This window comes from Aquarana catesbeiana, linkage group LG03 (genome assembly GCF_042186555.1).
Source record: "Aquarana catesbeiana isolate 2022-GZ linkage group LG03, ASM4218655v1, whole genome shotgun sequence".
Classification (NCBI taxonomy): domain Eukaryota; kingdom Metazoa; phylum Chordata; class Amphibia; order Anura; family Ranidae; genus Aquarana; species Aquarana catesbeiana.
The window spans coordinates 569,263,503-569,289,966 of NC_133326.1; the positions used below are offsets into that span (position 1 = coordinate 569,263,503).

Genomic DNA, 26,464 nt, shown 5'->3' on the forward strand with positions numbered 1-26,464 from the left:
GCCTCTGCTCCAGACTGCCCTCAGCTAATTTACACTGGCCAAATGCGAGCAGGCGAGTGGAAATGTTGAGGGCTGCATGTGCAGACACCTTGCTCCTTGCGGACGCCCATGACTGCACGGTCACAGAGTAATGGACAGCCCCGCAGTCCATTTTTTTAAAAAATAATTTTTAGTTGGCAAAACTTTTTTTTTTTTTTTTTTTATAATCGCAGTTGGGCTGGAACTGCTTAGGTTAGACCGATCTCACAGTTCAATATTCGGTTTTATGCAATCTGGCCCGGACTAGATTTCAAGCAGCCGGCGGAAGGATATATAGGTACACAGCGGCGGAGGGATATGAGAACGCAGTCACATCATGCACCCAGCATGTCGGTCTCTGCTGCGCTCTCTCACTGCGCGCATTACACCTTCTGCCAGGCGGCAGACCAGCGCCACCTATCTGCACAGCTTCATACTGCAGCACACAGAAGTGGTCACTGGTCACCTCACTCCGGAGCTAAGACTTCTCCTGCTCACCCCGCGCTGCAAGTACTGGCACCTCCGCCCCGAGCACTGGCCCTATGGCGACCCCTACTGGGCGATCTACTGGCCTGGAGGACAAGCACTGGTCCGGTGAGTGTATAGGAACAATAGAGAACTCTTGATTAGTGGGGGCAGAGCACCATCTAGTGGCCGCAGATTGGTATTACAGCAATTGTGTTTTCCTTTGGGACGTTGTAATAGTTTTGTTTAGTTTTGTGTCATAGTGTGACCGAATTACTAGAAGGGCATGCTCACTTTGCATGGGAATTTTCACTTTACTGAATGCGCTGAAAATTCTCTTTGCAAAGCATATGTAAGTCCTTGCAAACGGCCGAACCAAATTTCTTGTATTAGGCAGGCTGCATTCACACCTGAGCGTAGCGTCTTTAAGCATTTTCCGGTGTGTTTTTTTACATTTTTGCACGATTTTGGTGCGTTTTTATGCGCTACTTGTGTGTTTTTATACAGCATTTTTGAGCTTTGGCTTTTTTTATTAGCCTATATAGAAAATTATTACCTGTTGGATCATTTGTTGCTAGGTAGTTCAGCTTTTTTTAGCTTTTCCATGAGCTCTTATTTGTTTATTTATTATTATTATTATTATTATTATTATTATTATTATTATTATTATTTTCTTTAGGGTAAGGAGTTAGAGTTAAAGTTAGATTAGAAGTTGGGGTTAGGGTTAGGATTAGGGGTTAAGGTTTTTTTTATTTTATTATTTATTTTTTGTTAGGTTTAGGGTGTTAATACTACTACTACTACTACATAATAATAATAATAATAATAAAAATAATAAATAATGAACATTTAATAAATGAATACTAAGTAATAATAAATAATTAACCCCTAACCCTTAAAAATAAATAACTAATAACCCTAACTCAAAATAAATAATATATTTTTTGTTTTGTTTGGGTTTGGGTGTTTATTGTTGTTGTTATTATTATTATTATTATTATTATTATTATTATTAATAATAATAATCTATTATTTTTTTAAGGTTACGGGTTAATAATTGTTTATTTATGTATTATTACATGTTATTTTATTTATTTTATTTATGTATTTAGTTTACATTTTTTTATTCATATATTATTACTATCTTATTTTTTACAGTTTTTTTTAATTTGAGCAGAAAACTGCGCAAAAACGCATGACAAAAACGCGTTTCCATTAATTTCTATGGGAATAAAAATGCGTCAAAAATGCCCAAATCTGCCCAATTCAGGCTACAAAAAAAGCTCCAGAACTTTTTTTTTTTTTTTTTAATTTTTTATTTAGTGGTATGCGACATACAATGAAATGATAACTTCACAGAAAATGTTGTTCAAACAAAATAGCTTACATATGAGCACTAGATAGTGGTATCTGAACAAAATATAAGTAAACTCAATATATTATAACAAAGACAGCTCTATACGTAAAAAGATACCTAGATACCCAGGAAGTATAAGATTAGGGCTTCTCTTCGACAGGGCAATTAATCACTAATAACACTCTGGGGATTAGCCCTAGATCCATGGAGGATTTGGGTATCCTCACCTAGAGGAAGGGTACTGTGGTGTGACCAGCTGGGGTCGAAACATACCAATTTTTGATTTAAAGGAGAAAAAATGAATAAAGGAGAAAAGAGAAAAGAGACTGGGGGAGAGAGACTGAGTAAAGGAAAAGAGGGGGGGAAGGAGGGGATGTGCTGGTAAAGTGAAGAGGGTAGGAGTAGAAGTCCACCTAGAGAGCAAGGACCGCCCTAAGCTCTCCAGGCCATCTGAAGGCCATGGTTTGGAACAAGAGCCTCTGGCATACACCTTGGCCCAACTATGTCGCGCGGAGGTATTCCTCTGAGAAGCGGAACTGGGTCCAATAAAACCACCTGGTCTTATGTTCCTCGGATTTATCCCGGACCCTTGCAGTCAGGTCTTCCATTCGCTCAATGTCATTAACCCTCGCGAGCCAATGGGCCACCGTGGGGGCAGATTGTTGCTTCCAGTGACTTGGGATGCAAGCTCTAGCAGCGTTGAGTAGGTGTTTAAGGAGATTTGTGGTATCGCTTACTTGACATGGGGGTGAGGTTGAGGAGCACAGCAGCGGGGTCATTGGTTAAGGAAATGTCTGTGAATTTGTGGATGAGTCGGAGGACAGGTTGCCAGAAAGTTTGTCGTTTTGGGCAATCCCAAAAAATGTGGAGAATAGTGCCAGCTTGTTCGCAACGCCAGCAACGGTCAGATTGATTGGGAAATATTTTGGCCAAAACGGCCGGAGTGCAATACCAGCGTGTGGTCAATTTATAGGAGATTTCCTGATACTTGCTGCAAAGTGACGATTTATGAGCGAAGAAGAGTATGTGTTCCTTCTGTGGGGTGGTGAATGTTATTTGTAGGTCTTTTTCCCACTTGGTTAAGAAGGGAGGGTCTGTGGTAGCTTGTATGTCCATCAGTGTTCTGTAAGACCTAGAAAGGGAACCTCGGATTGGGCCATCACTCAGGCATATTTCTTCGAAGGAATGGAGTTGTCTAGAAAAAAGCGTGTATTTGGGTAGAGAGCTGAGGAAGTGGGAGATCTGCCCTGCTCTCCAACTATCCAATGAGATGGGTGCCTGTCCTGCTATTAATGCCCCTGTAGGGATCCAGCCTGTGGGTCCTAGGAGATGAGATGCGCGTAAAAGTTTTTTCGGGGTTTGTCTGGTAAAGACCGGGTCTGACAGGCCCAGGGGAAATCTAGGATGACCCAAGATTGGAGTCATGGGAGAAGGAAAATTAGGCAGGGAGGAAAGACGAAAAAAACTTTCCATCTCGTGAGAGAGGGGCCAATCAACGGGTGAGCGGTCAGGTGGGGATCCAACCGCCCACCCGCCCAAGGCAGGCCAGCCAAAGGAACCCGTGCCATCTCCTGCTCCAGCGTGACCCATAGTTTCCATTCCCCGTGTCGGCACCAGTCAATCACCCGAGTCATGTGCGTCGCTGTGTAATAGAGAGCAGGGTCTGGGAATCCAATGCCTCCCCTCAGCTTCGGCCTTCGCAGCACCGTCCTACCTATTCGAGGGTGTCCACCCCGCCATATGAACTTAATAAACCTCGAACGGACTTCGTGAAAGAAAGTTTGCGGTAATTTGACAGGTAAGGCTTGTAGCAAATAAAGAAGCCGTGGCATTGCGTTCATCTTCAGTACGTTGCATCGGCCGAACCAAGACAAAGCGAGTGGATCCCATCTCCTAAGATCTGTAGTGAGCGTTGATAGGAAGGGTTGAAAATTCAGGGCAAAAATGTCCTTTGGATTTGCAGGTATTCTGGTACCTAAGTATTGAATGGAGCAGGTGGCCCATTTAAACGGGAAGAAGGGACGAATGCCTGCCAGTGTACGGTCTGGTACCGAAATATTCAGAGCTTCTGACTTTTGGAGGTTAACTCTGAAGTTGGAGAGATTGCCATAGCGTTTCAATTCTTGTAACAATGAAGGCAGGGATGTTACAGGTTTAGTGATATAAAATAAAAGATCGTCCGCATACGCTGCTACTTTGTGTTGATAGTGGTCAGAATGGACACCACTGATATTTGGGTTGCCTTTTACATGGCGAAGAAATGGCTCTAGGGAAAGGACAAATAGTAGAGGGGAAAGGGGGCACCCCTGCCTGGTACCATTGGAAATCGTAAAGATGTCCGAGTTCACCCCGTTCACCCTTACCGTGGCTGTGGGTTTGGAATAGAGGGCAGAGATCCAGTCTAGGATAGACTTCGGCATTCCAAAAGAACAAAGTGCTTCCCGGAGAAATACCCAGTCCACCCTATCGAAAGCCTTTTCGGCATCGGTGGATAGGAGTAAAAGAGGGGTGTTGGATCGCCTTGCCTTCTCTATGACGTTTAATGTCCGGATGGTGTTATCCCTCGCTTCTCGCGTCTGAATGAAGCCCACCTGGTCAAGCGCAACCATTAGACTGTTGAGCCTCGAGGCTATGATTTTCGTGAGGAGTTTGATGTCGCAATTTAGCAGGGAAATGGGCCTGTAGCTGGAGCACAGCAGTGGGTCCTTCCCGGACTTAGGAAGAACAGAAATAGAAGCTTGCAGCATGTCGGGGGGAACGGTATGTCCATCGAGTATGGCATTGAAGGCTGTGATGAAATGGGGGGCCAGCTGTGTCTGAAATGCCCTGTAGTACAGGAGCGTAAAGCCATCAGGACCGGGGGCCTTCCCCGGCTGTGTATCCGTCAAGGCATTTGCAAGCTCATCTATGTGTAGAGGTTGGGATAGTAGTTCCCGTTCGGCTTCCGTAAGAGAAGGGAGTTTGGCCTCTTGAAGGTATTCCCGAATGTTTGAGAGGGAGGGGGCCGAAGATCCAACGGCCTGTACTGCATCTAAATTATAAAGCTTTGAATAGAAATCTCGAAAGGCGGCTGCTAGGTCTGTGGAAGCATGAATCTTGGACCCTGATGGGGTCAAGAGAGCAGGGATGTATGATTGTGTGCGTTTAGCTCTTAATGCATTGGCCAACAAGCGGCCACATTTATCTCCATACTCATAAAAGGAGCGGCGAGCTTTGAGCAGGATATGTTTGGCCTTGTAAAGGGAGTGCTCCCTGATTGCCTCTCTAGTCCGAAGTAACTCTGCTTCCGATGTGTGGTCAGGGCGAACTTTATGTTGCTTCTCCAAAACGTGAAGTTTTGTCAAAAGGTCTGTCAGAGTTTTGGCGTGGCGTTGCTTGGCCGCGTGGCCAATTTTTATGAAGATCCCCCTAATGTAGCATTTATGTGCTGACCACACTGAGAGAGGGTTAGACACGGAGCCATTGTTGTTTTCAAAGTAGGAACGAAGTTCTCTGCTGATCTCCACCACTGTTTCAGGGTCTTTGAGAAGTGTTTCATTCAGACGCCAAGATGGTGTCTTTGAGTGTGAGCATGGGAGAGTGATGTCCAGGAAAACCGGAGCATGGTCAGATAATGTTATCTGGCCTATCTCTGCTTTGGAGGCTAAGGAAATTGCGGAGTGTTGTATTAGGAAAAAATCAATCCTGGAATAGGATTTGTGGGTTGGAGAATAGAAGGAGAAATCTCGTTCTTGAGGATGGAAAATTCTCCATATATCAACCAATTGATGGTCATGCAGCAGGTCTTTCAGAGCTCGTCTTGCACCTTGAGTTAGGGATGTTGATTGGGCAGATGAGTCCTTAGTTGGATCTAAGGTGAAGTTAAAGTCTCCCCCCAGGACGAGCGTTCCCTCACGGAAAGACTCCAACTTTGTCAGGAAAGTTCGCAAGACCTGGGCTTGATTCGTATTAGGTAAGTAGAAATTTGCCAGAGTAACTGTGTGAGAGTCGATTTTGCCCTTCAATAGCAAGAACCTGCCCTCTTGATCCTGGATTTCATCCAGGAACTGCCAGTGTAGAGATTTGGATAGTAGAATACTTGTCCCCTTGGATTTAGAGGAAGTAGAAGTACTATGGTAGGCCACCGGAAAGTACTTGTTAGTAAGTCTCGGGACCTTGTCTGCCCGAAAATGAGTCTCTTGGAGAAAGACTACGTGCGCTCTATGTCTCCAGAGTTCAGACAACTGGTCCGCTTCTCAGGACCGTTCAATCCGTTACCGTTCCAAGAAAGGAATTTGAGAGCCATAATGATAGAGTGTCTGCTCCCTAGGTGGTGAGAGAGTATAGAAAAGGAAAGAGGAGAAGAGGGGGAAAGGTGGAAGTTGACAAAAAAAAGGGGGAGTTGAGGGAAGTGGGAGAAACTAAAGTATAGAGATGAAGAGGAAAGATACGGAAAAAAAAAAAAGGTATGGGGTCTATCAAGAGGTGTAACTCCGTACAGGAGAGCTACTGCCACCAGGGCAGAGTATTCCTACTGTGGGAGGAGGTAGGGCACGGTCAAGCGCGGAGTCCCAGCCATTGGAACCCCCGCAGCAACGTTCGCATATTAATGAAATATCATTACCAACATGAAAGGTAAAACAGTCATTGTAGATCTAACATTGGAGAACCGAACATATAAACATATACAATCAGCAAAATTAATACTGAAAAGTTAACAATTAAAGGTCATCTAACGCCCTAAAATCGGGCCCAGTATGCCAAGTAGCGCACGGAAAGAGCAAGAAGATTCACAGTACTCCAGCTCTAGAGACACTTCCTAGTCTCCCCTGCGTTTGGCACCGGGTTTACCACTTTTGTGTCTCACCAGGGGGCCATCCCTGCCATCCTAGGCCCACCTGGAAAGAAACCCGACCCGCTCTCTGCGGCAATTCAGACAGTGTCTCCCTTTATAGGGCCCTTTGTGAGCGGTCCAATGCTAATGGGCACTGGAGCCGCCGAGGAGACCAGTGAGGCGTCAAAAAGGTAAATGCACCCCATAAAAACTGTGGTTATTCCTGCCTCTGACCTAACAGCACGGTGCGTGGAGGCGATGTGGGAACACGAATCCGACACCCACCCCCACATGCCCATAGGAAGAAACAGACAAAAAGCAATCTAACAGTATAAAACAGTAGGGGATGAGCTCATGTAAATTAACTGTTGAATCAAGTACTTTCCCCATCACCCGAAGCATTGGACAAGTCCTCGGGCTTCCTCAGTCTTCGTGCGATGGGTCCGGCTGCTGTACTCCAGGCTGAAAAAAAAAAAAGGGGGGGGGGGTTTTTTACCCCCCTCCCAGAAGACCCCCTCTCCGTGACTCTGGGACAACGCAGTGTACACTGTTTGTGCGGGGAGTCCCGTGGAGTGTTTATTTGGGAAAGTCAGGTATGTCTCAGAGTGGCTCAAGGCATTAAGGGGGACTGGTGAGCTCCTGTAAAACCGACTGTGGGGCGGTTGGGCCCTCCTTCGGTAATAGAAAAAAACCCAAAGCAACGAGGAAAAAAAACAAAAAAACAAAAAAAACCAAGAACAAACAAAAACAAACAAAAAAAAAAGGGGGGTGTAGGGGAGCCCCACCAACCCCCAAGGATGGAAAAAAGTGCTTGGATACAGCGAGGGGTGAACACATCCCTGACAAGAGGGGACTGCCGATTACTTATTTCTTCGGATTCAAGAGGCTGGCTCTTGGGGTGCCTGTAAGGGGCCTCTCTGTGATCGACGGTAGGCCAGGACCCTTTGTTGTCTTCCGTCTGTGGGCCGACGTTGTGGGTTCGATTGCACATTCACCAGGAGCCAGTTGGGGACAGTGACTGGGTTCATCCCAGCGAAAGTGAACAGAAGTGGAAGCTCTGAGGGGTGACGCAGGGCAAAGGCGTCCGCACCCTTACGGACAATAAGGTGGAACGGGTGGCCCCATTTGTATGTGAGACCCTTCTCACAGATGCCGTCTAGAAGTGGTTTAAGTGCTCTCCTCATCATCAGAGTTCTCCTGGAAATATCTGGGAGCAGGTGGATGGCCGCGCCATCAAATTCCAAAACACCCACCTGCCATGCCTGTCTCAAGATTTCTTCCTTGAGGCTAAAGGAGTGCAGGCAGCAGAGGACATCCCTGGGTCTGTCCGGTAAGTTCGGGTTAGGGCCGAGAGTTCTGTGAACGCGGTCTATGGTAATAGCCGTGTCTCGCGGGCGATCTAAGTAACGGTTGGGGGAGTATGGCGGCATAGTGAATGAAGTCTTATCCCTGCTGCTGCGAGCCTCCACAGGTGATTGTCTCTCCCCGGGAATCCCCCGTCACATGACTGGTCGGCGCCATCTTGGATACCGCCGGGGTACCGCCTTAGTTCCTCATATACCCCGGTCACGGAACGCACGTCGCGGTTAGCTAGTAGCCGTGGGCGTGCGTAATCCATGACAATAACTGCTTATGAAGTGTTAGTTGGAGTTCAGCTTAAATGTGATAATCAAGTCCATCTAAATCTGCTAGTACATCTAATACTGCCCTCTCCCCAGACTGACAATGGTGCTGTCCAAATGTGCCCCCTGTGCTCCTTCATCCAGAGTGGAGGCACTCTAATACAGAAGGTGTGTTACTGGCCAGATCACCAGGTGCAATAAAGTAAAAAAAAAAAGCCTAATAAAATAAATGCAGCCACTACATCTAATAATTGGCAAGCTGCAATATATTGCATTCTTGTTTTTGGGTTGAATACTGCCTTAAATTTGTTAGAGAATAACTGAGGTTTAAAGGAAGCAGGGCATTGTTTGAAAATGAGCAGCTGTTAAAGTAGATCTAAACGAAATCACTAAAATCTCAATTACTAACTAATTAATTAGCTTTGACGAAGCTGAAAACGCAAGTGATTATTATATTACCCCTTCCCTGCCTTCCTCCAGCCCCTCCACAATATAGATCAGCTTTGGGACAAAGGGCAGGTGGTGCATTTCATTTCAACTCCACATCTGGATGGTAAGGCTTTAACCGCTTGCCGACCGCCTCACGCAGATATACTGCGGCAGAAGGGCTCGTACAGGCAAAACCACGTACCTGGACGTTGCCCTTTAAGAGGCGCGTGCCCACGGCAAGCTCCGTGGGCTGGGTCGTGGGTCCCGCGGACTCGATCGCCGCGGTGATACCCGCAAACGCCTCACGGGGAGGAAGAACGCGGAGATGCTGATGTAAACAGCATCTCCCCGTTCTGCCTAGTGACAGTGTCACTCGATCTCTGCTCCCTGTCATCGGAGCAGAGATCAGTGACGTCACACACACAGCCCATCCCCCTGACAGTTAGAAACACGCCCCTAGGACACACTTAACCCTTACACTGCCACCTAGTGGTTAACCCCTTCACTGCCAGTGTCATTTACACAGGAATCAGTGCATCTTTATAGCACTGATTGCTGTATAAATGACAGTGGTCCCAAAAATGTGTCAAAAATGTCCGATGTGTCCGCCATAATGTCGCAGTCACGATAAAAATCGCTGATCGCCGCCATTAAAAAAAAAAATGATTAATAAAAATGCCATTAAACTATCCCCTATTTTGTAAACGCTATAACTTTTGCGCAAACCAATCAATAATCCCTTATTGCGATTTTTTTTTTTTTTTTTTTTTTTACCAAAAATATGTAGAAGAATACGTATCGGCCTAAACTGAGGAAAAAAATTGTTTTTTTTATATATTTTTGGGGGATATTTATTATAGCAAAAAGTAAAAAATATTGCGTTTTTTACAAAATTGTCGCTCTATTTTTGTTTATAGTGCAAAAAATAAAAACCGCAGAGGCGATCAAATACCACCAAAAGAAAGCTCTATTTGTGGGAAAAAAGGATGTCAATTTTGTTTGGGAGCCACGATGCACGACCGTGCAATTGTCAGTTAAAGCGACGCAGTGCCGAATCTCAAAAAGTGCTCTGGTCAGGAAGGGGGTAAATCCTTCCGGGGCTGAAGTGGTTAAGGCAGCTGAACTGGCTGATTTTTGATCCGTCTATGGATGGCGTTAGGCTTTATATACAGTTTAACCAGTGGAGGCCCGTCCATAGGGGGCGCATGGGCGCTGCCCCCTTAAAGCCAGTCAAAAAAAAAAAATGTCCCTTTTAAGAAAAAAAAGTTCCTTTAAGTGCACTGTGTTTGGGGCGGGCGCCGAACACAGTGCACTATGGAAGCGTCATGTCAATGCAATCCCGTGATTGCAGGCAAGACGCTTCATTTGTAGGGTTTTTTGATGCCCTGTTGCGCTGTGGAGTGTGCCTCTACACGCTCATTGGATCATTCTCCTTCATGTCTGGGCGGTGCTGTGCCCAAGCGGCGTGTCACTTCCGGTTTCGGCTCTGTGAATGGAGAAGCCAGGTAATGTATTACTAACACCCTGTAATTGTCTTTCTACCAATATACAGCAGCACATTGCATAGTTGCCAACATTGCAAAAAAAATATGTGGGACACTTTTTTGGCTGTAGGCGGAGCCTTACAATAATTAGGGGGCGGGGCATTCGTTTGTAGGCAAGGCCTAGCAAAAAAATTGACAAGTGCAGCGTGCGAAGGTGAAGAGAGGTGAAGGGGGAGAAGGAAAGGGGCAGAGGGGAATGACGGGACAGCAGCCCCAGATCCTACACAATAGAAATATGTGTATTCTAGAAAGTTTAACAATCAGCAGATAAAGATACTCCAAACACCAGGTGTTAACGCTTCAATCATCCCGACACCATGGTTGTTATGGTGTCAGGATGATTGAAGCGCATTATTTCTATTATTACATTGTAATATAAAATTAAATCATTCAACTCACCATAATGCCGAATCAGTGGGATCCCTGAGCGTGTCACTAGCCACGTTGCCTGCCACCAGCAGAGTCTGTCCTTGCATCAGGTGCCCCGGCAGAGTCTGTCCTTGCATCAGGTGCCCCCGGCAGAGTCTGTCCTTGCATCAGGTGCCCCCGGCAGAGTCTGTCCTTGCATCAGGGGCCCCCGGCAGAGTCTGTCCTTGCATCAGGGGCCCCCGGCAGAGTCTGTCCTTGCATCAGGGGCCCCCGGCAGAGTCTGTCCTTGCATCAGGGGCCCCCGGCAGAGTCTGTCCTTGCATCAGGTGCCCCCAGGAGAGTCTGTATAGACCCCCTCCATCAGTGCAGATCCCCTCCATCAGTGCAGATCCCCTCCATCAGTGCAGATCCCCTGCATCAGTGCAGACCCCCCCTCTATTAGTGCAGCCCCCCCTCAGTGCAGCCCCCCTCTATAAGTGCAGACCCCCCCTCTATTAGTGCAGCCCCCCCTCAATGCAACCCCCCTAGGTGCAGCCCCCCCCTCAATTAGTGCAGCCCCCCCTCTATTAGTGCAGACCCCCCCTCAATGCAGCCCCCCCTCACCCCCCGCTCAGTGCAGGTGCGGCCGGCCGGTGTTCTGCCTGCCGAGAAAGTTCCCCTCGGCAAGTATGGACCCCCTGTACTGCGCAGGCGCAGCGCTTGCGCAATACGGGGCTGGGGAACTTTCGGCAAGACACAGCGCCGTTGCTGCTGTCTTCTCCTTCAGTGGAGAGGGGAGGGGCCATGCAGCTAAAGAAGCTGCTTCATTGGCTGCACGGATCGAGCTCCCTTCCTCTCTCCACTACACAACACACTGTCACTAGGGGAAAGATCGAGCGGCGGCGCCGGCCGCTATTTTGCTGGAGCCAGCTGCTCCAAAAACAAAACAAAAAACATTCCCGATTTTCCTTATGGAAAATCCCGATTCGGGACAGCCTCCATCCGGGACGAGGGTCCCAAAATTGGGATTGTCCCGGGAAAATCGGGACTGTTGGCAACTATGACATTGTGCTGTATGTATTCTTCTCAGTCTGTGATCAGACTGAGGGTGGAGGGAGCCGTGCTTCACCTCTGCCCTGGAATCAACCTCTGCTCCAGACCTTCACCTGACAATCTGCTGGAGCCTTCATTACACATCTCCTGTATGTGTATATCACGAGGGCTCCCAGCACTGCGTCCTACAGTCATGCTGTACAGGTCTGTATTCTCTCATGTCTGTCTGTCTGTGTGTCTCTGTCTGTCATATCTATCTATCTATCTATCTATCTATCTATCTATCTATCTATCTATCTATCTATCTATCTATCTATCTATCTATATGTATATACTGTATATACTCGAATTTTTCAGCCCTTTTTTTGAAAGTGCCCCCCTCGAGTCACCGCTGTCTGTCTGCATGATCAGCGTGTCATGTAGGCAGACGGCGGCCGGCGTGTGATGATACTGTTCGGAGGCTATTTCAGCTTTCAAAAACCGCGCCTCCTGCTCGTCTGTGATAGGCTGAACAGCTGTCGGTGTACAGCCTATCACGGACATTCTCTCATCCTCGTCCGTGGTATGAGAATGTCCGTGATAGGCTGACCGCTGACTGCCTATCACAGACGAGGAGGAGGCAGGCTTTTGAACAGTGGAGTGGCTGCCGAACTGATTGGAGGATGGAGATCGCCACAGGAAGGATGGAGATCGCCACAGGGAGGCTGCACAGGACACAGGTAGGCTGCACATGCACACAGGACACATGTACAGGACACAGGACACATGTACAGGACACAGGGACACATACACATGTACAGGACACATGTACAGGACACATGTACAGGACACAGGGACACATACACATGTACAGGTCAAAAGTATGCCACTAGGTTAAATTGTAAAGGTATTTAATCATTAATAGGTACCATCATCCTTAATCTGTATAAGGCAATGTTGTTTGAAAAAGGGAAGGGAAAGAAATTAGGACCGCTCCAATCTGGTCCTACCTTTTTCTGAGGGTATTAGGACTATTGCGGTACCAAAGGGATATAGACCAGGATATATAAAATCTTTTAGTTTATTAAAGGACATTAAAAGAGTCCATACAAGGGCACAATTGTGGATAAACAAAAACATAATACCAAAAAACTGTTTACAGCAATGTTGACTCAGAATTTATATTAATGCCCGCACAGGTAGATGAAGGCAGGTTATTTAGTACTTGTGGACGTAACCTCTACAGTTTCGCGGACAAGCCGCTTCTTCGGGAGGCGTCTAGTACATTTTCTACAAAATGACAAAAAATCAACATTACAACAATACAACAAGTATCGACTTATACTTGAGTATATACGGTATATGTATGTGTGTATATATATATATATATATATATATATATATATAATCTCTGTCTAACTGCATATCTATATATCTGCATATCTATCTGTCTGTCTATCTATCTGTATATCTGTCTATTTATTTGTCTGTCCTATCCAATCTATCCCTCTGTCTGTCTGTCTGTCTGTAGGCCCCATCACGGGAAAGTGACTTTGGGGGGGGGGGTTGGTTGGGGTTTGGTTTGTGCCCCCCTAAAAAAAATGAAGCACCAGCCGCCACTGAGTTTAACCAGTTTTAGAAGTGTAATGCCACGTACACACGAGCAGAAAACAGAAAGAGTCCGATGGGAGCTTGTACATTGTATATTCCAACCGTGTGTATGCCCCACCGGACTTTTTCTGTCGAAAATTCAGACGGACTTAGATAGAGAACATGCTATATATTTTTCCGATGGAACAAATGACTATCGGAAAAGCCACTTGTCTGTATGCTGTTCCGACACACCAAAAACGGCGCATGCTCTGAAGCAAGTACAAGACGGAAGCTATTGGCTACTGGCTATTGAACTTCCGTTTTCTAGACCCGTCATACGTGTTGTACGTCACCGCGTTCTGGACGGTCGGAATTTGGTGTGACCGTGTGTATGAAAGACAGCTTGAGCGGAATTCCATCGGAACTCCGTTGGAAAAACCTTCAGAGTTTATTCCGATAGCAAAACCGGTCGTGTGTACAGGGCATTAGGGATCAAAGTATGTAAAGCTACAACTTTTTTTTGTTTTGAATAGACTAAGGAAAGAACTACCTGTTGTTGTGGTGCGCTGGGTGGGATGCATCAGAAAAAATGGTGTAGGTCCGATTATCAGTGTGTTGGCAGTATAGTCAGAAAAATGGGCACCCTTAAAGTGTTCCTAAACCCACAACAGTACCCGATCCTCAGCTTTGGGCCAGACATGGGGTTAAAGCGGAGTTCTGCCGAAAAAATAAATAAAATAAAAGTCAGCAGCTACAAATACTGCAGCTGCTGACTTTTAAAATTAGGACACTTACCTGTCCAGGGCACCCGCAATGTCCTCACCTGAAGCCGACCCATCCCTCGGCTCCAAGATCTTAAGTAAGGGAATCAGGAAGTGAAGCCTTGCAAGTTCACAGCCTGGTTTCCTACTGAGCATGCACGAGTCGCGCTGCGTATCCTGACTGGTCCCTGCTGTCTTCTGGGACCTGTGTGTCTCCCAGAAGAGGGGCCGGACATGGCGTAGATCGCCACGGATTCTGCAGCGATCTATTGCTGGAAGTGGGAGCAAATACCTGTATTAGACAGGTATCTGCTCCCCCCCCCCCCCCGAAAGGTGCCAAATGTGACACTGGAGGGGGGAAGTAACCGGATAAGCGGAAGTTCCATTTCTCAAGTCATCTTCCAGGACGGCACCCCGAGAGATGACTGGTCCCCCTGACAGGAAACACAATCAAGAAAGAGGTTAAAAACCCCGCCCTCCCTGCACTCCTCAGTTTTTGATTGTGTTTCCCCACAGCGAAACAGTTTGTTTTTTTCTTATAGACCTAAGGCCGTGGGCTGGAAGTCTCCCCCTGGGAACCAGACTGCAGGTTTTTGGAAAACCTTTGGGTCTGGTAGGGCTTGCCCTTCCCGGGGGGTTCGTTTCCCCTATTTCTCAGGGGGGCAATGAAGAGCTCCCCATGAGAACTGGAGGACCCTGGGCACTGTGAGTCTCCAGAACTCCAGGGACCATTTTCCTGCTCCCCCCTCTCCTTACCTGTCGGTTTTTGGAGAGGATTTGCCAGATCTGCCGTTTGCTGCAAGATGCAGGTGTTTGCTGAGTTTCCTGGCCGCCTCAGCGCCGGCGGCTGTGTGTGTGTCCGGCGCCATTTTGCGGTGGATCTTTTCGGAGGAAATGACGTCACTGCGGCCCGGACACTAGAGCACGAATGCCCGAGACCTCGGCAAAATGGCGGCGGCGTTCGGAGCGCCATGAGGAGCCTGAAGCCAGCACAGGGACTACAGGTACCAGCTGGGCAGGACCCTTTGTATATAAAGGGGGGTAGTTCCGGGCGGCAGAGGCAGCAGCACAACAGGCAAGGAGCAGGCGTCCATTACTGACTGCAATGGAGCAGGAGGAGTCTGCAGCTATTGTGGAGGCCACCGGGGGTGAGTCTACCACGCTGGAGGAGATAAGGGAGAGGGTGGCCCTCTAGCCTTAACCTCATAAGGGATCTCTGTTTTATTGTTACTAGCTAAACGGGCTTCTTGTTTTTGCAGACACAGAAACCCAGAGTGTTGCCAGTAGACCGAGACCCAAAAATCCTTCCCGAACTAAGAGGTGTGGGTACTGCAATGACAAACTAGCTGCAGAGCACACCAAGCCGTTCTGTTATAAATGCATCCACAAATTGTCAGGGAAGGAGACTTCAGAAGTTATGAGGGATTTTCTCTCAGTACAATCTGAAATGCTGTCCACACTTAAAGCCTTTCAGGCTAGCCTCAATACTAGGCAGGATAGCAGAGAAGGCTCAACCTCCCAGGATAGTGCCTTTTCTAGTGTGAGACAGGTAAGCACCATTCCGCAGAAACCGCCATCTTCTCAGGATTCGGAGGAGGAGGCGGAGGAGGTGGAAGACCCCTGCCGTAGTCTCCTTTAAGAAGGGGAAAACGCAGAGGATAGCCAGGAGGAGGAGGGACGCTCCAGACCAGGCCGACATATCTTCTCTACGGATGATATGGAGGGCCTCCTAGGAGCTATTTATGCTTCTGAGGAGATCCAGGAGCCAGAGGCACAGACTTCTGTACAGGATAGGCTGTATCAGGGGTTGTCTAAAGCTCAGTCCAAAGTATTACCTATCCACCAGTCTCTGAAAGACATTGTTCTAAGAGAGTGGAAGGAGCCAGAAAATAAACTTCAGAAGTTTAAAACCTGGAAACGCAGGTGTCCGTTTAAGGAAGAAGAGCAGGAGAAGTTTTTTAAACTTCCCAAACTGGATGCATCTCTCGCCCAGGTGTCTAAACAATCTGACCTGTCTTTTGAAGATGCAGGTAAAATTCGGGACCAAATGGATCGTAGGTCAGAAACCCTTTTACGCAGGGCCTGGGAGGCCAATGCGGCTACATTAAGTCCGGCTTTAGCTTCAGCTTGTATAGCTAGAAATACTAACATGTGGCTTAATAAATTGACAGATCATGTGGCGAGTACTTCCAAGTCCAAGGATCTTTTGGATTCCCTGGAGGTAATTGGTAAGGCGGTAGCCTTTCTTGCGGATGCTGCAGTGGAGTCGGTGCGGACTTCAGCTAAGACAGCAGCTCTTCTCAATTCTGCCAGAAGAGCCATATGGGTTAAGACCTGGGATGGGGACTATACCTCTAAGTCTAGGTTATGCGGCCTTCCTTTTGAGGGGTCTCTCCTGTTTGGTACAGGACTGGACCAGACCCTCTCCAGATCTACGGAGAAGGGAAAGAAATTTCCGGTTAAACCTAAGAAGGCCAAGAAATTTTTTCGAGGCCCCCAGGTTAACAACCGGTTTAAGGACCGTAAGGAAGGAAAGAAATGGGGTATTGGAAAAGCCAAACAGAAGGGAGCTCTCCTTTTCTCCGGCCCCAAAATCGCAGACAAGGATCCTAAGTGACGCCAGCACCAGAGTGGGTGGGAGGCTAGCACAATTTATCCCTCAGTGGGAGCAGATAGCCCCGAGCCCTCTGGTCCTTCAATGGATAAGGGAAGGCTACAGGCTAGAGTTTGCCTCCAGGCCTCCGCAGACATTTATACTGACCTTTCTACCTAGAGAGAAACCAAAGGCCATAGGACTCATGGAAAATATCGAGCAGTTGGCGAGTCAGAGAGTCATTTTCCCAGTTCCGGCGGATCAGCAAGGAAAGGGTTTCTATTCCCACGTCTTTGTTGTTCCCAAACTGTCCGGGAAATTCAGGTTAATCCTGAATCTAAAGAAATTAAATACCTTCCTGCGATACAAAAGATTTCGCATGGAATCGGTCTACATGGTCAGAAGGCTTCTGTTAAAGGAAGTTTTTATGGCCACCATAGACCTGAAGGATGCATATCTGCATATTCCCATTCTACCACAACACCAGGTATTCCTTCGCTTTGCTATTCGCACAGATCTGGGTACCCAGCACTGGCAGTTCCAGGCCCTACCCTTCGGGCTGGGGGCCAGCCCAAGGGTATTTACAAAGATCCTTGCAGAGGTCATCACCTACCTACACCTTCAGGGGATCTCTGTGATACCGTATCTAGACGACCTGTTGGTCTACAACCTTTCCAGGGAGTCTCTTCTCCTGGATCTGGACAAGGTAATATCCACCTTGGAGTCCCTGGGATGGTTGATAAGTCACAAGAAATCCTCCCTGATTCCTTCTCAGACCAAGCTCTACCTGGGCCTGTGGGTGGACTCGGTAAGGCAGAAACTGATCCTCCCGCAGGAGAAAATAGAAGCACTGATGGCTTCAGTGTCTTCAGTCCAACACCAGAAGGTAGTGTCCAGAAGACTGATCATGAGGATTCTAGGTCTCATGACTTCATGTATCCCGGCAGTACCTTGGGCCCAGCTCCACTCAAGACCCCTGCAAAACTTCCTTCTATCCTCATGGGATGGAAAAAAGGAATCCCTGGATACTCTGGTGGCCATCCCTCAGGAAATAAGAAATTCCTTACTTTGGTGGCTCAACCCCCAAAGGTTGGGGGCAGGTCATCTTTGGTCCCAGCTCCAGCCGGTCAGAATAACGACCGATGCGAGCTCGTGGGGATGGGGGGCCCATCTAGAAGAACTGCAAGCTCAGGGTGTGTGGGATACACGACAGAGAACTGCGTCTTCCAATTTCCGGGAATTGTTGGCTGTCAGGGAGGCTCTAATAGCCTTTGAGAGCAAGATCAAGGGGAGAGAAGTTCAGATCCTCTCCGACAATTCCACGACAGTGGCCTTTCTGAACCGTCAGGGGGGTACACGGTCGCTCTCCCTAATGAACTTGACACAGGAGATTCTAGAATGGGCGGAGCGAAGGATACCGTCCATTTCCGCGGTGCACATAAGGGGAGTTTTCAACGTGAAGGCAGATTTCCTCAGTCGTCAGACAGTACAACAGGGAGAATGGGAGCTGAACCCCGAAGTTTTCTCCATGGTCTGTCAACACCTAGGTACACCGGAGATAGATCTCTTTGCCTGCAGGGAAAACAGGAGAGTCAAGAGATACTTTTCCCTCTGCAGGGAACGGGGGTCCGAGGGGGTGGACGCATTAGCTCAGGAGTGGGATTTCAGTCTGGCTTATGCTTTTCCTCCCTTAGCTCTGATTCCAAGAATCCTTCAAAGACTGAGTCGGGCCAGGGGCAATTTGATCTTAATTGCCCCCTGGTGGCCCAAAAGGTCCTGGTTTCCCACGTTGCGGAACTGGGCGGTTTTACCTCCGGTTCAGCTTCCAGAACGTCAGGATCTTCTGCTTCAAGGCCCTCTTTATCATCCGAACCCCGGTTTCTTCAGGTTGACAGCCTGGCTGTTGAAAGGGAGAGCCTGCGCAACAAGGGGTGTTCAGAGAGAGTGATTGACACCCTGTTACTGAGTAGAAAGCCGGTAACAGGGCGCATTTATGCTAGAGTCTGGGGGGCTTTCTCCCGTTGGTGTGAAGCGAGGAAAGTTCCCCAGAAAGAAATTCCAGTTATTTTAGACTTCCTACAAGAGGGAGAAGACCGAGGTTTAGCCACCAAGACTCTGAAGGTTCAGGTGGCGGCTTTGTCTAGTTTTTTGGATGTTAAACTAGCTCTAGATCCTTTAATTAAGAGGTTCTTGTCGGCTAGAGAGAGACTTTCCCCGGTGCAAATGAAGAAATTTCCACCATGGGATTTATCTTTAGTCTTGGAAGCCCTGACCAGGGCACCTTTTGAGCCGTTGGCTCAATCTTCAGTTAGACTGATTTCTTTTAAAACCGCTAGTAACTGCCAGAAGGGTAGGTGATTTGCATGCTCTTTCTATGAAGGAGCCCTTTTTCCCCCTGTTAGAAGACAGAATTATTCTCAGGCAGGACCCTTTGTACCTTCCCAAGGTGGCTTCACGCTTCCATAGGTCTCAAGAGATTATTTTACCCTCCTTCTGTCTCAATCCACAGAACGAGAGGGAAAGGGCCTTGTCACGGAACGTCCCACACTCCGCTTGAGTGCTTCCGTCATATACCACTTCCTCCCAGTCTGTATACAGATATCAGATATTCCAACCTCTCTGAGCAGAAAAGAAGGCGACACTTGCTTCACTGCTAACATGGACTGTTTATATGAATCAAAGTTACAAGACTTTATATGCCGTTGGAACCTCCTCTAACAATACAACTGTAACTTAATTAACATGAGCTAATTATCTAATCCTTTATACAGCCTAGGTGACTGAGACATGACCTTTCGCCCAGACTTGTGGTCACCGAGCTTCATACAGTTAATTAACACAATAGCAGTCGTCCCGTCTCCTACATTGTATAGAGGACAATGTCATTAGCTCATTCAATTAACATAAACACAGGTTGATGACACCAGCATCTCCTCACAGGATGTGTTCCAACAGAATGAATCCATTGAAAATCCAGGGCCCATAATCAAAAGGCAACAGGCTTGCATACAGTCCTCTCCAACAGCCTCTGTCCCGGCTAGGTCTGTGACAGGCCTTCCATACGTTAGATGTCAGGAGATGTCTGTTACTTTACCTAGAAAAAGTTAAAGAGTTTAGGAAAACTCAGCATCTGTTGGTCAATTTTTGTGGAGTTCGAAGAGGCGAACAGGCCTCTAGAACGACCATTGCTAGATGGATTAGACAGGCTATTACCATAGCTTATGAGCATTCAGGTCAGACGGCTCCAACTAATCTGAAAGCTCACTCTACAAGGTCTCTGGCAACCTCTTGGGCAGAAAGAGCCGGAGCATCGGTATATCAAATTTGTAAGGCAGCAACGTGGTCAAGCCAGAACACGTTCCTGAAACATTACAGAGTGGAACTGCTGTCACCCCAGGACCTGGCCTTCGGCAGGAAGGTCCTGCAAGCGGTTGTCCCGCCCTAAGGTAGGCCTGAGCTACTTGCTCTTCTCTCAGGGTGCCGTCCTGGAAGACGACTTGAGAAAATGACCAGTTACACTTACCGGTAACGGTGTTTCTGGGAAGTCTTCCAGGACGGCAGGCCTACTTCCCTCCCGGTTTGTATTTTTATATAGTGGTACATTGGAGGTGTTTTTGTTTCACTTTCATGCACTGGTGTGGGTCAATACTTTTGCACAACTGAGGAGTGCAGGGAGGGGCGGGGTTTTTAACCTCTTTCTTGATTGTGTTTCCTGTCAGGAGGACCAGTCATCTCTCAGGGTGCCGTCCTGGAAGACTTCCCAGAAACACCGTTACCGGTAAGTGTAACTGGTCATTTTTTGGGTGGAACTCTACTTTAAGACTCTACGAGACATCTTCGGGACAGGTACGCTTTCAACTTTTGTGGAACTTAGGGCCAAATACAACTTACCTGGTTGGATGCTTTTTCGCTATTTTCAGCTACGCCATACGGTGCGAGCCCAGTTCCCCCGTCCCACCGTGCCTTACTATGGATCCTATAGAGGAACTGATGGTGCAAGATTAATTGACTAAGCCCCTGTCTGCTCTTTACTTTGACCTACTTAGTGTAGATTCCCCTAAAATGGAACGTTTATGGGCTCAGTGGAGGGATGACTTACCTGACCTGGATAGAGAGGACTGGGAGGACAGTTTTAAACTGCTCATTTCTAGCAGAGATAAATTGATCCAAATAAAATTTCTGCATAGGGACTAGGGATGGGCCAAACACCCCCTGGTTCGGTTTGCACCAGAACATACCGAACAGGCAAAAAATTTGGCAGAACACACGAACACCGTTAAAGTCTATGGGACACGAACATAAATAATCAATAGTGCACATTTTAAAGGTTTATATGCAAGTTATTGTCATAAAAAGTGTTTGGGGACCTGAGTCCTGCCCCAGGGGACATGTATCAATGCAAACATTTTTTTTTTTTAAACGGTCGTTTTTTCGGGAGCAGTGATTTTTTTTTTTTATGCTTAAAGTGAAACAATAAAAATGAAATATTCCTTTAAATATCGTGCCTGGGGGACGTCTATAGTATGCCTGTAAAGTGGCGCGTGTTTCCCGTGTTTACAACAGTCCCTGCACAAAATGACATTTCTAAAGGAAAAAAAGTAATTTAAAAGTACTCACGGCTATAATGAATTGTCGGTCCCGGGAATACACATAAAAGTCATTGAAAAAAATGGCATGGGATTCCCCCACAATCCATTACCAGGCCCTTTGGGACTGGTATGAATATTAAGGGGAAACCCGAACCACAATTAAGAAAAAAAATTGCGTTGGGGTCCCCCTAGAATCCATACCAGGCCCTTCAGGTCTGATATGGAAATTAATGGGAATCTTGCACCAAATTTTTTTTAAAAATGGCATAGGGGTCCCCCCCAAAATCCATACCAGACCCTGCTCTCTCGTCCCCCCCTCTTTTCTTGTGGCCTGCTAGGTTGCTTGCTCGGATAAGGGTCTGGTATAGATTTTGAGGGGGACCCCTATGCCATTTTTTAAAAATTTTGGCGCAGGGTTCCCCTTGAAATACATACCAGATCTGAAGGGCCTGGTATGGATTTTGTGGGGGACCCCTACGCCATTTTTTAAAACAATTTGGCGCAGGGTTTTCCTTAATTTCCATATAAGACCCAAAGGGTGTGGTATGGATTTTAGGGGGACCCACGCACAGTTTTTTTTTTTTTTTTTTAAATTTTGGTTCGGGGTTCCCCTTAATATTCATACCAGACCCAAAGGACCTGGTAAAGGACTGGGGGGGGGGGGGGGGGGGGGTCCCATGCTCTTTTTTTCAATGAGTTTTATCTATATTGCGAGACCCGACAATTCATTACAGCCGCTATCAGTTTTAAATGACAATTTTTCCTTTAGAAATGTCATTTTGCTGTGGTATGGTTCTAAACACGTGCCACTTTACAGGCATACTATAGACACCCCCAAGGCACGATATTTAAAGGAATATTTCATTTTTATTCTACTTTAAGCATTAAAAAAATCACTGCTCCCAAAAAAACGTCTGTTTTTTAAAAATTTGTTTGCATTGATCCATGTCCCCTGGGGCAGGACCCAGGTCCCCAACACATTTTATGAGAATAACTTCCATATAAGCCTTTAAAATGAGCACTTTTGATTTTTCATGTTAGTGTCCCATAGACTTTAACGGTGTTCCGGCGGCTTTCGAATTTGCCCCGAACAAAACTTATGCTCGGGCCGAACCGTTTGCCCATCCCTACTTTCGACTACTCCCGAATGGCTCCTACTAGGTATCCAAGATGATGACCAACGGCATAGATGTACTGAGTTACTAATTTCCTACTTGTTTTACTATGCCAAAAGAGAAATCATTATCAAATGGAATTCCCCCCTTCTCCGTAGCTTCTTGGGAAAAGTCTATTAATGCTTCACTTCCCCTCTATAAATTGACCTATGTAATAGGAATTGCCCTAAAAAATTAGAGAGGGTTGATCCTGTCTTCTCTGATCCTCCCCTTTCTTCCACTGTCCCCAAGCCGCCTCCTAAGACAGAGCCTTGGGGGCACTCCGCACATGCTCAGTTTGGTGTGTATTTATTTTTTATTTTTTTGTGAGGGTGCATGTGATCAGCATAGGACCAATCAGCACTGTCCAGACCAGTGTTTCGCAAACTTTTTTGTCTTGCGCCACACCAAAAAGATCTAAACATTTTCACGGCACACCTGAAAAGATTAAACTATTTTTGTGGTGAAGAACTTATTTATTATTACATATATATTTAATGTGAAGGATGTGACTGCTTTTGAGAGCAAATGAGATAGAAGCGAGGCTCCAAAGTCGACAAACAAGCACGCATTTCATCGTCGATATTTTATTTATTTATTTCAGGTACTTATATAGCGCCGTCAATTTACACAGCATATACATTGTACATTCACATCAGTCCCTACCCTCAAGGAGCTTACAATCTAAGGTCCCTAACTCACATTCATACATACTAGGGAAAATTTAGACAGGATCCAATTAGCCTACCAGCATGTCGATATAATTAGAGCGATTGAGTTCTCGTACAAGTCTCACGTTACGAAAGGAACTAATGAATGACAGACTGATAGAGATTGCGTTTTTATTTATGTGTTACTTTTTTAACTATTGCGACATTGATTTGCCATCTAATTTTTCTATATGTTCAAGGTTTCAAAATGCTAGAAATTTAAAATATTTTTCAAAATTCCCACAGCACACAGTTTGGGAATTACTGGTCTAGACAGAGGGTCACGGGTACTGCAGCCTCATAGAACAGTCAGAGTAGAATTAAAACTCCTCCTACAAGCTTTAACCAGACACTGATAGAAGTCATAAGACTGCTATATACTGCTGATGAGAAAAGGTATTTAGCAGTTTATATTTACTAAAACTATTGCATTTCCATGTTCCGTATACTGTGGGAGACCAGATATAGTGAATGCAGGGTCCTGGGTTTAGTAACACTTTAATGCAAAGTACATTAGTGAACAACATAGCACACATTCATGAATGCACTGCAAAAGTCTGAATGGGCCATACGTTATGAATAGATTAGCTAACAGTTAGAATCTCTTGCATTTTTTTTTTTTTACTGCTTGTGTGTCCCTCCTGGGGTAATTCAAAAGGTGACATTTTGCTTTTGCCACTGGAACAGGATTTGTAGGGAAATCTTTCAAAGGGAATACATGTCCAAGGGGTTTTAGAAAGAAGATTTTCTCTCACTTTCTGTTGTGGATCCTGAACGAAATTAAGGGGAAGTCTTGACAGGGACTTCAGCAGTTGTGCTACTGTTATTTCATCTGTGGCCACTAGATGTCACTGCAAGACCACAGTCATAACAACAATTTCCACTATTAGTATTTTATGAGCTCTTTTACTACAAGTCTTTGCTTTGTATTGGCCCACAAGTTGGAGTCAATAATGTTAAGTAGAGTTTAAAGATGATCCACTCCAATTAAATCTTTTTGTATGGTTTACTGAGTATGAACTATTTATCAGATCAGAAAGCTGGATAATGGCAGTTTGACATCATATATTAGAAGCAGTGGGTTTATCTTCAGCAATAAAGTGATATTAACTGCTTAAGGAGCTTCTATTTATTTGTCTGTCCTATCCAATCTATCCCTCTGTCTGTCTGTCTGTCTGTAGGCCCCATCACGGGAAAGTGACTTCGGGGGGGGGGGGGGGGGGGTCGGTTGGGGTTTGGTTTGTGCCCCTCCAAAAAAATATGCAGCACCAGCCGCCACTGAGTTTAACCAGTTTTAGAAGTGTAATGCCACGTACACATGAGCGGAAAACAGAAAGAGTCTGATGGGAGCTTTTACATTGTATATTCCAACCGTGTGTATGCCCCACCGGACTTTTTCTGTCGAAAATTCAGACGGACTTAGATAGAGAACATGCTATATATTTTTCCGATGGAACAAATGACTATCGGAAAAACTATTGGAAAAGCCACTTGTCTGTATGCTGTTCCGACACACCAAAAACGGCGCATGCTCTGAAGCAAGTACAAGACGGAAGCTATTGGCTACTGGCTATTGAACTTCCGTTTTCTAGACCCGTCATACGTGTTGTACGTCACCGCGTTCTGGACGGTCGGAATTTGGTGTGACCGTGTGTATGAAAGACAGCTTGAGCGGAATTCCATCGGAACTCCGTTGGAAAAACCTTCAGAGTTTATTCCGATGGCAAAACCGGTCGTGTGTACAGGGCATTAGGGATCAAAGTATGTAAAGCTACAACTTTTTTTTGTTTTGAATAGACTAAGGAAAGAACTACCTGTTGTTGTGGTGCGCTGGGTGGGATGCATCAGAAAAAATGGTGTAGGTCCGATTATCAGTGTGTTGGCAGTATAGTCAGAAAAATGGGCACCCTTAAAGTGTTCCTAAACCCACAACAGTACCCGATCCTCAGCTTTGGGCCAGACATGGGGTTAAAGCGGAGTTCTGCCGAAAAAATAAATAAAATAAAAGTCAGCAGCTACAAATACTGCAGCTGCTGACTTTTAAAATAAGGACACTTACCTGTCCAGGGCACCCGCAATGTCCTCACCTGAAGCCGACCCATCCCTCGGCTCCAAGATCTTAAGTAAGGGAATCAGGAAGTGAAGCCTTGCAAGTTCACAGCCTGGTTCCCTACTGAGCATGCACGAGTCGCGCTGCGTATCCTGACTGGTCCCTGCTGTCTTCTGGGACCTGTGTGTCTCCCAGAAGAGGTGCCGGACATGGCGTAGATCGCCACGGATTCTGCAGCGATCTATTGCTGGAAGTGGGAGCAAATACCTGTATTAGACAGGTATCTGCTCCCCCCCCCTGAAAGGTGCCAAATGTGACACTGGAGGGGGGAAGGAACCGGATAAGCGGAAGTTCCATTTTTGGGTGGAACTCTACTTTAAGACTCTACGAGACATCTTCGGGACAGGTACACTTTCAACTTTTGTGGAACTTAGGGCCAAATACAACTTACCTGGTTGGATGCTTTTTCGCTATTTTCAGCTACGCCATACGGTGCGAGCCCAGTTCCCCCGTCCCACCATGCCTTACTATGGATCCTATAGAGGAACTGATGGTGCAATATTCATTGACTAAGCCCCTGTCTGCTCTTTACTTTGACCTACTTAGTGTAGATTCCCCTAAAATGGAACGTTTATGGGCTCAGTGGAGGGATGACTTACCTGACCTGGATAGAGAGGACTGGGAGGACAGTTTCTAGCAGAGATAAATTGATCCAAATAAAATGTCTGCATAGGTTGTATTATACGCCTCAGAGGCTGCACAGAATATATCCCCAGAGATCCCCGGAATGTACCAGCTGTGGGGGGGGGGGGGGGGTGAGGTAGGTACCTACCTTCATATGTTCTGGAGCTGCCCGGGGGGGCCCGCCTCTGGAGTGAGGTGGTAGAGCTCGTGAATGTTCGTCTTCAGCTGGCCCTTCCGACTAGGGATGGGCCAAACACCCCCCGGTTCGGTTTGCACCAGAACATACCGAACAGGCAAAAAATTCGGCAGAACACATGAACACCGTTAAAGTCTATGGGACACGAACATAAATAATCAATAGTGCACATTTTAAAGGTTTATATGCAAGTTATTGTCATAAAAAGTGTTTGGGGACCTGAGTCCTGCCCCAGGGGACATGTATCAATGCAAACAGTTTTTTTTTTCAAACGGTCGTTTTTTCGGGAGCAGTGATTTTTTTTTTTTATGCTTAAAGTGAAACAATAAAAATGAAATATTCCTTTAAATATCATGCCTGGGGGACGTCTATAGTATGCCTGTAAAGTGGCGCGTGTTTCCCATGTTTACAACAGTCCCTGCACAAAATGACATTTCTAAAGGAAAAAAAGTAATTTAAAAGTACTCACGGCTATAATGAATTGTTGGTCCCGGGAATACACATAA

The 26,464-nt window shown here is 46.4% G+C and overlaps 1 protein-coding gene across 1 annotated transcript in view; it reads left to right on the forward strand.

The window, feature by feature from the left end:
* The first annotated feature begins 225 nt into the window (after positions 1–225).
* Positions 226–26,464, forward strand: part of ETFBKMT (electron transfer flavoprotein subunit beta lysine methyltransferase) — a 58,284-nt gene continuing 32,045 nt past the window's right edge. Inside the window, exon 1 of the mRNA XM_073621862.1 lies at positions 226–612. Within this exon, the coding sequence (XP_073477963.1) occupies positions 356–612 (257 nt within the window). The 5' untranslated portion in view covers positions 226–355. The remainder of the gene's footprint in view (positions 613–26,464) is intronic.